The sequence below is a fragment of the Kogia breviceps genome, chromosome 14, assembly GCF_026419965.1.
Source record: "Kogia breviceps isolate mKogBre1 chromosome 14, mKogBre1 haplotype 1, whole genome shotgun sequence".
Classification (NCBI taxonomy): domain Eukaryota; kingdom Metazoa; phylum Chordata; class Mammalia; order Artiodactyla; family Physeteridae; genus Kogia; species Kogia breviceps.
The window spans coordinates 21,967,198-21,980,303 of NC_081323.1; the positions used below are offsets into that span (position 1 = coordinate 21,967,198).

The window sequence follows — 13,106 nt, forward strand, 5'->3', positions numbered from 1 at the left end:
CACTTAACTATAAAGCAGAAAAACAGCAACTTTACAATGGAGAAACCTAGCAGACACCACCTTAACCAAGTGATCAAGGTGAACATCACCAGCAATGAGACATATCAACAGCATATACTTCCTAACAGGATGCACTGAGAAGGAGCATCACTTTTGGTGTATTCTCGCCAAAAATGCATGACCTGAACTTAATTATGAGGAAACATCAGACAAACCCAGAGTGAGGGACATGCTACAAACTAACTGGCCAGTACTCTTCAAAAGTGTCAAGGTCACAAAAAACAAAGTATCCTAAATTGGAGGAGAGTAAAAGGGCATGACAGCTAAAGGAATATGTGACCCCCGGTTGAATCTGGGACCAGAAAAGGGACACTAGTAAGATAACTAGTGGAATTTGAATTAAGGCTATATTGATTAATTAGTAGTATTGTATCATTGTTAATTTCCTTGTACTGACAATAATGCTACAGTTACATAAGATGTTAACATTTGGGGAAGCTGGGTAAAGGGTATACAGGAATTCTTCATACTATTTTTACAACTTAAGATTGAAATTGTTTCAAAATGAAAAAGTTTCATTAAAAAAGAAAAGTGAGTGGAAAATGACATTTGAATAGTGAAGAAAATAGCTGTCACAAACAGCATATATTTAATTATTCGGGAAAGGCACTGTACTACTTCAAGTTCCCCTGACCCAACAGAATGTGTGACAATGTGGTCAAGTAGGTGCAACAAAGACACAGTGGCAGAAACATTGAGAAATGACAGCAGTAAGGACAAAGTAATATTATAAATAGGCCACCGGCTGGAGCTGCACACAGCTCTGCAGCCTCTAAGCTAGCTCAATATTCACTAGGGCACAGTGACTAAACCAGTATTGTGCAGGGGATCCACCCAAGCAGACAGGCTGGAGGTTTTGGACAAGTTACTCTACCCCTTTGGGTCTCGTCTGTGAAACGAAGAGGACTCCACGCATCTGCTAGGATTGCTGTAAGAATAAAATAAGCAAAAGCACATAGAACTGTACTGTTCATGTCACAGGCTTTCAATAAAGGGTTCATACTTATGATCCTAAGCCGGAACAAGAAGAGGTTAAACCATATCCCATAGTTTAAAAAAGTAGGAAAATATGTAATTCATCTTAAATAAACTTCTACCCAAAAAGGTTAAAATGAAAGCCACAGTGCCTGAAGGGGCAAACTTCAATTAGCTAGGAAAACCACTAATGCGAAATACCACATTCCCACAAGGCATCAGATAAATGAGGCATAGCTTTCCATCCTTAAAACCATGTGGATCTTCAACAAAACTAGAGTCAGCTAAACATCTGAAACATACTTCATTATGAAGTATTACCAATTTTCTTTTGTACTTTACCCAGACAGACTCACTATGGTGCTACAGGTCACTTGATGCTTTTGGTCCCCTAATTAGCATCCAGCACTTTTCTAAATCTATCATGGGGAATAAAACAACAAAAAATGTTTTTAATTAAAAATAAATAAATAAATCTATCAAGGCCAACCACAGAAAACATCTCAAGAATATTTATATCTCAGTGGAATTATGGGTGATTTTAATTTTTTCTACTTCTTAAATTTTATGTAAGATAGTATGCTAAATTATAATGGAAAATGAACAATTTACAAATACAAGAAAACTTGCTATAATCAAGTTCTTGGCTAAGTCCGTCAAACAGCATAGTTCAAACCTATCCCTCTCAACATATTCATGTTAACTTGGTCATAAGTGAAGTCAATACACCAGATGGTTAATGCTACGTGCCTGTTTGGTCATTTCCTTGTGTATATTAACATGGCAATGGGGACGACAAGAAAAGCACTTACCTCTACAGTATTTGCAATAATGGGGATGACAAGAAAAGCACTTACCTCTACAGTATTTGCAATATAACGGTTGTCACCTTCAACTTTGACAGAGAAGTCATAATAGCCACTGGAAAATTTGACATTCACAAAGTTTAGCTCAAAAACATCCCTGTTAAGAATGACAGTGGGGTTAGCAAGAACTCACATAGGAAAGTCACAAATATAACAAACGGCCTACGAAGTGAGGCATTCCTTGAGATGGTCCAGGGCTGTACCACTTCTTCACTTTTCAACTTCCCACCCACCTTGGGCCACCTCGTGCTCAGTTACAGATTATAATGAGGGGCAAACTTCAAAACGATCTAAAATGACCTCCTTTTTCAAGTCTCGAAAATCTTCTTTTCACTTTTTCCCCCTCTCAGCTCCTAAAAATCCCACCTCCTTCCGGTAAGTCTTCCACAATTAAATGCAAAACAGCTAAGCCTACTACTGTAGGATACCAATTACGTTAAAAAAAAAAGAGTAGAAAAGTTCAAAGAGGTTGGTATAGGGTAGTATAATTGTAGGTAATTTTCTGCATTATTTCTACTTTCCTGTGCTTTGTGAATTTCCTAAAAAGAGCACATCTTACTTTTAATTTAATTTTAAAATATTAATTTTCACTTTAAAGGGATAAAAAAAGGTAGAGAATTCTTAACTCTAACTACATCACAAAACCCCCAATGTCATTTACCATTCTACTGATCATTTGTAAAAATGATTTTGCTTTTTAATTTCACATATTGCCTATGTATCTTTACGAATGTGTAAGAAATGCCTTTTCTCTCTAAAACTCAGTTCCCAATCTCATTAACTTACTAATTTAATACTTAACAAAGTTTCATATAAAAATTGACCCTTAATTTTTTAAAAAAATTTCCATAACAATAACACAGCCACTGAAGATAAGACTATAGAAGAATATTAATCCTATGGGGGAAATGTTCATGACATATTATTACAAATAAAGCATAATCCTAAATTTAGGTAAATTTGGTTTTATGATCTTGGTAATAGCCATATAAATCTGGGTTATACTGGCTGCAGGCTAACTTTCCAAAACAAGTATATTCGCACCCTACAGAGATGTGCTCAGTTCTTACCCCACAGGGGTGAACGATGTCTTCTGGAGGACTGTGGCTCTGGAGGCAACGGATTTAGCATGTTCTAGTTTAACAGTGGCCTGAGTCAGAGGCTGGGACAGAACATTGGTGACCTGCAACTGGAAATAAATTTTAAAATTATCTGTAGCAACAAAAGCTGAGGGAGTACAGATTTTGCTTCTAGGGTGGGTGCTTTATCCATAGGGAGCAAGCTCTGCCAGGAAAGAACCATCTTGTTTTAGGAAACCATCACTGACCTTTGGTCTACTATCTATGGGAAATCAAATACGGGAAAACACAATTAGTTTGGGAATGGGACAGATTACAGAATGTTAGAGGTGGGGAAGATCTTAAAGATGATCTTACCCAATGATCTCATTTTTCAGATGAGGAAACCAAGCCCAGGGAAAGAAAATGACTGGCTCCAGATCACACAGTTAATGTTTCCTTCTCTCTGATCCCCTGATCTACCCACTCTACTTCACTACTACAGTATCTTAAAAAAAAAAAATTATTAGCAAGAAAAATACTTTAGGAAGGTATGGGCAATGGGAAAACTGAAGTAATATGGATAACAGTAATAACACTCATTTGTTGAAAGCCGACTATTTGCCAGATACCAGGCTAGGCCCTTATATATATCCTCCCACCGATCGTCTGAGACACAGCATAATCTATCTCTATTTTACAGATGAAGAAACTGAGGCCACAAAGAGGTTACAAGACTACCAAAGGCCACATGGTTAAGGACTCAAACCCCAGCCTACCTAGCTTCAAATGCCAGTATTTTTTTCTACTTTGCTCTCTTAGCTCTCCCTAACTCATGGTGAACTATGTTAATCAGGTTAGTTCTCACCCCAGTCTTTGCTGAGGGGATGTGACTCCCTACAGGTAGGGAGAGAAGAGGCAACTGTGGAATATGGGGCACTTCTTCAGGAGAGTTATCTGTAGGGTCCTCTGAAGCAGAAGAACTTATGGGATACATGGAACTGTCCTATGTGGAACCCGTGTGTTTAGACATAAATAAAATGCTTATTTTTTATAAAGATTTTAGCTTATACCTGGTTTCCAAACAATAGCAACAAATGCCTCATTATGACGAATGGAAAATTCTAAACGTGTGCATTTTGCTCTGTTCAGAGAGTTAACACACCAAAACAGTCCGTGCTTATTGCTGAGCGAGAGGGATGGCTATGCTCTGAAGAGGCAGAAAGATACACTGTCGGCCCCAAGGAAGAAGAGACCTGATATTGATTTTAACCATTATTAAGTATCAGAATTACCTGGGAATTTAAAATGCTGTCTTAAAATAATGTATTTAGAAAGTCTGGGTACTGGAAAACACATTTTAGAAGTAAGACTTCTCTATACATCTGGACTTACAAATCCAGAAATGCAATTTTCTAGCACTTAATTTAGTGAAAGCTGCACTATTTAAAATACTCTGATGGGGCTTCCCTGGTGGCGCAGTGGTTGAGAGTCCGCTTGCCGATGCAGGGGACACGGGTTCGTGCCCCGGTCCGGGAAGATCCCACATGCCACGGAGCGGCTGGGCCCGTGAGCCATGGCCGCTGAGCCTGCGCGTTTGGAGCCTGTGCTCCGCAACGGGAGAGGCCACAACAGTGAGAGGCCCGCGTACCGCAAAAAAAAAATAAAAAATAAAAAATAAAATAAAATACTCTGATGGTAATTCCCTGGCCTCCCAATGGTTAGGACTCCACCCTTTTGCTTGAAGGATTCTGTGACTAGTTCACCCAGTGGCCATCCCCATTTACTCTTCATTTAAGGGGTCTGTCCTCACGGGGGTTACAATCAGTTGTGTACCAGTCTTTGGATTTCTGGAAGCTTTACATTGGAAATGGCAATCAGAGCAGCACATGTGGGGCATGGAAGTCATACCCGTAGGACAGCCTGTTCCTGAGTGTAGGAAGGCGAGCCCTCAGGCACAACCACAACGGGCACATGGAAGCGATTCTGGGAGAGTGCAGCGGCAGCAGAAGCCACACTGAAGGCTTCTGAGAGTGACTCAAAGTTCTTCTTACTGAAGATGGCATTCATTAGCTGGATGACCTGATCCTGAAAGAAAAGGGAAATGCAGCAGTCAGGCAGGTGGGACAGCCACCCCTCCCTCCCCACCTGGCTCAAGTCATTCCTTATCTGTTTCTAGGCATTCACTTGGAAGGTCTTTTAGCCATTAACCCAAATTGGTAGGGGTGGGGGAAGCACATATTCTGCATTTAAGCGTAAAACTTGAATTTGGTTGGTTTTTTCCATCTTCTAGTACAAACTGAAATTAATGCATTTATTTGTCAACCATTTATGCATGCTTACTATACAAATGCAAGGTACTTCTAGATAACTACTGAGTTATGAACCTATATTATAAAACACCTATAGCAGTACCCATTGTTCCATACCTATATATGCCAGGCACTGTGACAGGTGCTTTTTACAAGCATTAACTCAAATCTTGACAAAAATCCTGAAAAGACTGATATCAATCCTTTCCAAATAAGGAAACTGAGGCTAAAGGAAGTTAAGTAACTCCTACAAGTTATGATGGAAAGAAAAAAAGAAGCAGGACCAAAATTCACATGTAGGTCTGTTCGTTTCCAAAGTCCTTCCACAATAAAATATGTCCTTTCTTGATTCCCCTCACCCTCCCACCCAAGCTCCCTTCCTTGCCAACCCACCTCTAAGCAGTATGCTGGGGCTAAGTTGGTGTTTACAAGACCAAACTTCACAGCCAAAGTGTACATTAGAAAGAAACTAAAATAACTCTCCATTAAGAGCTAATGGGCTGCTTAGAGGGGAAAACTGAAAGCAATTTTTTTAAAAAGTAGAACCTAAAAGGCATTATTAAAATTCTAGAGGTTGTTTGCTTAAGAGGAAACATTTTCCACTTCAATCAGTTTTGTTTTTTAAAATCTACCATCTAACAAAGGAGTTCCCTGTTCCCAACAGTGTTATTCACAGTCGACATGAAATAATTTTCTTTAATTGTACCAATTACATTTTCCATCAGTAAGCTGTTGACATGTTAAAATGGGGGACTGTTCACCAGAATCGTTATGTCAAAAGCAGTGACAGCAAAATTATCCCAGCCAAATACCTGGTTAGTAGCAGCTTGGGAATAAAGCAAGAAAAAGTTTAAGTTGTTTTATGTAGAATATCGCCAATTCATGTACTGTACTGTGTATAGGAGAATCCCAAAATGATTTGTACCATAAGACCCACATTCTTGCACTTTCACCCATAACAGAAATTTAAATAGAGTGTGGTATCTCTAGGTCTCCTAAAATTAGGATGAAGGAAAAGACAACATAAAAAGGCCAATACATGAATAAATTATTAGATCATATCCTCTAGAGAAAATACGAAATTAATTCAAATTACTCAAGACAGGTAATTATTTACTGTTTACTTGAAACTTGGCACAGAACTCACAATGCATTCATAATTCACAAAAGAAGTGAAAGTTCTGACTTGGAACCCAAATCTTTCCTCCTAAAATTAAAACAGCAGCAGCTTGTATTTTAAGTCCTTTAGATCAAGGGTTGGTAACCTTACAAACAAGTGGTACAAAGAGGGTCCTACTCACAAGACTTCCCACACACATTCCAACTAAATGTTCTTTCAGGTTAACAAGCTCCTCTTGAAAGAAGAAAGAAAGAAAAGAATTAAATCTTGGTGGATGTCTAGTAGACACACATGCCTCTCAGTGAACTATGTCAATCAGCACAGATTAGCTCAGACTTACGCACTGCTGAGGGTCAGTGGGGAGAGAGGAGAACAGGCAATTTTGAAGTACAGGGCACTTCTCAAGAGAAAGAGGATTTGCACAGGCCACCAGCATGGAAAGCATTCATGAGACAAGCAGTAAGGAGCATCGGGAAGGAATGGGAGGTGGATTGAGAGTAATATACTTGGCTTTCTTGCCACTACCTCATGACATGTCCGTACCCCATTTAACGCAAGTATAACAATTTCTTTACATGTCTATCCCACTGACAACCAGTTTCCCAGGAACAAGCTTTACATTTTTCTGTTTCTCATTCTCAATGCCTAACCTAAGACACCCCAAAGCTAACTGAATTGCCCTCTCTGAAAAAGGCTACCCTTAGCACATAAAGCCAACAACGCCTTTGGTTTTCACGCCCGAGAACTGTTATATAGACAGGCACCTCCTTAATGGATGGCTCGGTGCCCACGTGGTCCATGAGCTTGTAGGTGGCAGCCACAAACAATGCCGTTGTTTCCAGTCCCTCTTCAAACTGAAGGTACACACCTCCCAGTTCATCCAGGCGAGCAACAAGGTCCTGTCACAACAAAACAGAGGCAGATTGGAAGTCAAGTGATAACAGAGATGAGATGTACAAACCACTGTCACCCCAGTGCGGACACAGTTTTGAGAAATCTCACTCTTAAGTCTGCAGACCACCTCAGTCACTTAGTGCTTTCTCAAAAAAGGTGCTTAGGCAGAGAGTAAAGTATATCATATAGGCATTTGAAGAGAACAGTATCTTCTGCAGCTCTGGGAGTGCTCCTTCCCTGACCCCTTAGACTCAAGCCCAAGCCCAGGAGTCATGGCACTGAAGGCACCAACTGCTCTGGGCAGAAGGCCAGTGGGCCCAGCCACAGTTCACCCTGGAAGCATCGTGACACAGATGGATTCGATGGCCATCCATTTGGATACAACCTCCAGAGCAGAGCATTGCTCTTTCTTATTCAATGCTCTAAAGGATGAAGAGAGACATACTGCTCTCCTGGGCAATGTGAGGAGGCAGCTTATGTGCCTGTGGGGCATCCAGCGATGACACTGTCAGAGTGCCTATCATCCCCGGCTCTGCGGTCCACGGAAGCAGTCTCTGAGCAGCAGGAGGTCGTGGGCAGTGGAAAGGGTAGTGGAATAACAAAAACCACAGTGACCACTTGCTGAGCACCAATTCTGTACTAGGCACTTCAGAACTTCGCTTGTTCCTAACCACCACCACATAAGGAAACTGAGGCTCAGACGTTAATAATTTGCCTGAGATTACAAAGTAGTAGGAAGTAGAAAAAAATTTGAATTTCAGTTTTGTTAGGCTCTAAAATCTGTAGACTATGAGACTGTACCTACAAACGACTGAAGTAGTTTGTTGCCTAACTGATGGTGTAACTACATGAGCCTAACAAATATTCCCTAGGAAATACTGCTCTGATACAAAGAACAAAAGTGTGCCACGGATATGAAAAGAAAGGTAACTGGCCACAACAAATCATTCATGTCTATCTGCAAGACTCTTCTAAAGGGTTTCAAAGACAGAAGCTGGGAAATTCACTTGCCAAAATAAATTTGTACCTCAATCTCCTCCACAATGCTTCTCAGGTCAGCCTGCTGGGACAGGTAGGATGCTGTGTGTAGAGCCTGGACTGTTCTGAAAGGTAGAGAATAGAACCCCAATGAATGGCAAGTCTCCGTTTCCCCTTCCTGTACTGGGATACCTACACAAATATCCCACTCTTGTTCTTTAGAACTATAAGACAGCCTCAGCCCCGAAGGAGCTTGTTTACAATCTAGGGAAAGATGTAACAAAGACCATTACATTACAGGGAATTCCCTGGTGGTCCAGTGGTTAGGACTCTGCACTCTCATTGCCAGGGCCCCATGTTCAATCTCTGGTCGGGTAGCTAACATTTCATAAGCCATGTGATGCAGCGCCCACAACGCCCCCTCCCCCCCCACGCCAGAAAAAGACCATTACATTACAAAATTCACTACAGCTAGAGAGAAGGCAATCGGGGCAGCAGGATCCACATAAGTACTGAGGGCGGAGACAAGAGAGGGTGCACCAGGTCACCCCCCTCTGAAAATCTCTTTGGTTCCTAATGGCATCACATATAGAACACCAGACTAAGACTTAATCAGATTTAGAAGAGATATACTTTGAGGGAGAAGAGGCTCTAATTCATCAAATGAAGGTATATTTGACATCCCCATGTTGTAAAAGGCGCTGTGCTGGGCAGAGGTTGGCTGCCTCTTTTCTACTTTTCCTACTCCAAAACCAAAGAAGCACCGTGGAATCTACATATGTAGGTTGTTGGGTAGAATTTGGAGCAACTTTTCTGAAACCAGATTAATGCAATATAAACAGGAAGCATTCGGTAAACACCCAGCTAACGCTTGTGCTGTCACCATCCTGCTCAAAGACCTGAAAGCCACCCGTCCTTTAGGCATTAAATAAGATGAAAGAAATAGAAGATCTGGTTCTCACACCAGCGTCTATTCTTTTTTTCTCTTCCTACTATTTACTCCTGATTATAAAAGTACATATTTGTCAAAACTTCAAATACATTACTAAAGGAGAAAGTTAAAATTCCTGTAATGCCTACCCCTAAAAGATAACTGTCCTGCAATTTATTTAGATTGTACAGATCTTTCCGTGAGGACGTATATTTCATCCTTATTAACAACGACATAGTATTGTACTGCTTAGATGAACTAAAATTTACTCACTTGATCTCCAGTTGATGAACATTATGTTTTACTAGGTCATAACAATGCTGTAACTGTTAACCCTTATTCATGGCTGTATATGTATATATACCTCTTAATTTACTAAAGTGAATTCACATAAAGTTAGCCATCTGAAAGTGAACAATTCAGTGGCATTTAGTATATTTCAGTGTTGTGCAAGCACCACCTCTATCTAGTTCTAAAACATTTCCATCAGTCCAAAATAAAACCCCATACCCTTTCAACAGCTTCATTCCATTTCCCATCCCCTGCCCTCTCCCCTCCCCCCCAGCCCCTGGCAACCTGTGTTCTGTCTCTAAGGATTTACCTATTCTGGATATTTCATATAAATGGAATCATACAAATGTGACCCTTTGTGTCTAGCTTCTTTCACTTAGCGTAACATTTTCAAGGCTCGTCCATTCTGTAACATGTATCAGTACCTCATTCCTTTTTATGGCTTATTCATATATTTTTATCCACTTATGAGGGTATTTCTGTAAGATAAACTTCTTAAGGCGGAATGTAGTAAGTATGTACACATAAGATTTTTTATTAGGTTCTATTCTCTTAATGTGGATTACTTGAAAAATAGAAATGGTGCTTCTTGGGGTGGAAAAGAGAAAGCTGAGGACCCCTGGTGATTCAGCCGACTGCCAGTCAACCCCAGAAAGGTTCCCAAATTCCCAAGGGATGACCAGGCCTTTGTGTAAAACCGCCATTTATCAAGTCAGTGTGTTGGAGAATGTAGAGCGAGAATTTGTCCGCTTTCGTCACAACCGTAACGATTTAGACTCTCTCCATGGAAAACGAATTCCATTAAGATGGTAAGCTGGAAAACAGAGGAGTCACAATTCACAGAGAGGGAAGCCCCAGAGTGTTCAATGACCCCTCTGGGATGCTTGTTGTTAGAATAGACTTGAGAAAATGAAACCTGAATTTCCAAACAAGATAAAAATCCCACATCTGCCCGTGATAAATGCTGAGCCCAGAAAAGGCTTCTAGGAGAGCCTAGAAAGAACTTTTCAATTAAGATATCATTTTTCTCTTCTTTGGAACAAGTGAGCGTCATGCTGGTAACAACCTCAGAAGTTTTTAGAATGAAATTAATCCACTTAGCTTTTGAAAAGTTTTGTCATTGGCTTTAATTACTTATACTCCAGTCAGCAATTTCTCTCCCTCTGGAGCACTATATTCAAACTCTAAGAAAGCAGATCCTGTCTTGCTAATAAACAGCAGATGATTCAAAGAAATTGGGTTATGAGAGACCACAATAGCATCTTTTCAAATTGTTCATTCAAAGCTACTAATGTTTTTTACCATTCTAGACAAGTTTATGAACATTCGTTTCCTAGAATAAGTCCAGTTAAATGTAGAAGGCCCATTTAGAAGAATCCTAATCTATATCAGATTTGCTTAAATAGGGCCAAGTAGTAGTAATATTATATAAAGCATCCTGTCAGTTTGATCTTTACAATAACCCTATGAGACAGATATCATTCTCCCTGTTTTACATATGGAAACACTGAGGTTTAGGGAGGTTAAACACCCTGCTCATGGCCACAGAGGTATTAAGTAGAAAAGTCTGGACACAGTTCTCTCTCACCACAAGCGTGTGGTCTTTCTACCTGAAGCTTTTTACAAGAGGGTAGAATAGAAACACAAAAGTATAGTTTCAGCCTTTATTAACTCTTTCTTGGGCATCTACCATGCGCCAGGCTCTCTGAGCACTGTAAGTAAAGAAGCTTAAAATCTAATACGGAAAAAACTACAATACAACCAAGGAAGTAACCAGCTCCCTAAGAAAGGGACCTAAGAAGGAAATGCTCTAGAGAGCACAAACTCCATTTGTCCCATGCCCACTAAGACCAGGCACTGCACTAGGCTCATCACATGTATTATCTTACTTAATCTTGACATTTGTTCTATGATGTAAGGCTTGTTGGTAATGTTTTACAGATGAGCCTCAGAGAGGTTACTAACTTGCCCAAAGTCACACAGCAAGGAAGAAACAGAGCTGGTGTTCAAACCCAAGTCTAACTGACTCCAAAATGGATGTACTTTCTTTGTACTTCTTTCTGTTCTGGGATTTAGAGGAGGGAGATTTTCCTTTTTGATCAGAGGGAAAGGGAAAGATTTTTCTGTAGAAGGTGGACTCAGAGTAAGGCCCTGACAGTGATCTCATGACAAGAGATATGGTGGTGATTGCAGAGGCATTCCACAAGGGATAATGGGACGAGATCAAAGTAATGTAACCTGAAACAGGAGGACCACAAGGGCCAAGCGCTGGGCAAAGGGTGCGCAAAATGTCATTCCTGAGAAATGTACCAGCCCTAAAGTCACTGATTACTGACCACGTGAATATGAGTAGGGCATGAGAGTGACAGGGAGAACGTCAACTGACTGTGAGCCCTGCCCTTAACAAAGCTTCAAGTTTAGAAACATTTTGGTTCTTAGCAAAAACAAAAAAAAAACCCTGGGAAACAACTGAACCATTCTGCAGTAGGGAACTGGTGTCACTAACATCTTATTGAACAGTGAACAGGAGTCCAGGTACTCCAATCTGTCTCAGGGTTGCAATCAAATGGGGGACACATAGAAAACAAAAAATACATATACTGTGTTAAATGAGGAGTTTCAGTGTCAAAGGGAAAAAAAAAACTACATACACTATTACTTTTAACTTTAGTAAACATCCTTAAGTCAGTTGCAACATTTAAATGTATAGTTCCTTCCTATAAGGTGCTTCTCCTTCGCCTGAGCCTTTTGCAGAGGAGCAGGGTCTGATCCCTAGAATACTCTCCCTTCTGAGGCCTTACTTCCCCCACCTCTCCAAGGGACCCCGTGAGCCCTCCTCCAGGGCGGAGCCTCCGATGCCAACATCTCACCATGGCTTGGCCAAGCCGCAGTAAGAGACACATGTGGCTCTCTGGCCTCACTCTCCCTGTCGCCCCTACCCTTGCTTCAGCCCCTAACCTCAAAGGCAGTCGTGTCTCTGTGGCAGTGTGTTTATGCTTGGACTCAGTATTTGCCTCTGCTGGAGCAGCTTGAGGGAGACTGTGTCTTGGTGAGCTGCACGAGGACACGGACCTTACCTGCCTTAGCACAATACGACGTCTGCAGTGCCAGCACAGCACCTGGCACATAGCAGGTGCCCCGACAATACCTGTGGAACCAGTGGATGAAGCCTCTCGGGATAGCAGCCTGAGAAGCACTCAAGATGGTGACTTACGCGAGCACTGTCTCCTCCTTGCTGAGGCGAGAGGTAAGGGCACCTAGCACTTCTTGGGAAGCCAGAGGAAGGCCAAAGCCACTTAGGGCTGCAACTGCGTGGTAGATCTGGGCCACGGAGGAGTCTTCACTGACAGCTGCCAGAAGCAGATCTTTGGTCTCATTTGAAATAGAGATCTAAGAAAGGATGGGTAGACAGAGTTTAGAACAGGTACTAACAGCCTGTGGTAGGCACGCCAAAGATGGCAAGCAGAGCAACTGCTGAGGTCACACCACCCGCCTGGGCTGTGATCACCCCTCTTTGACATCTCAGAGGCCAGAATTAAATTATCTGTAAAACCTCAGCATAACACTTTTGAAAAGATTCTGGCAAGTCACTTGTCTACCGATATGGCTCTTCTCCTGTGT

At 41.2% G+C, this 13,106-nt stretch overlaps 1 protein-coding gene across 3 annotated transcripts in view; it reads right to left on the bottom strand.

The window, feature by feature from the left end:
- RPN2 (ribophorin II) overlaps positions 1 to 13,106 on the bottom strand; it is a 55,712-nt gene that overhangs the window by 25,691 nt on the left and 16,915 nt on the right. For all 3 annotated transcript variants that reach the window (XR_010836388.1, XM_059038012.2, XM_059038010.2), the window contains exons 4-9: positions 12,700 to 12,875; positions 8,313 to 8,388; positions 7,156 to 7,290; positions 4,871 to 5,047; positions 2,972 to 3,090; positions 1,893 to 1,998 (exon numbers count right to left, since the gene is read on the bottom strand). Coding sequence is in view for 2 of the 3 variants with exons in the window: in XM_059038012.2 (XP_058893995.1) it covers positions 1,893 to 1,998; positions 2,972 to 3,090; positions 4,871 to 5,047; positions 7,156 to 7,290; positions 8,313 to 8,388; positions 12,700 to 12,875 (789 nt within the window). In the remaining variant the exon portion in view is untranslated. The remainder of the gene's footprint in view (positions 1 to 1,892; positions 1,999 to 2,971; positions 3,091 to 4,870; positions 5,048 to 7,155; positions 7,291 to 8,312; positions 8,389 to 12,699; positions 12,876 to 13,106) is intronic.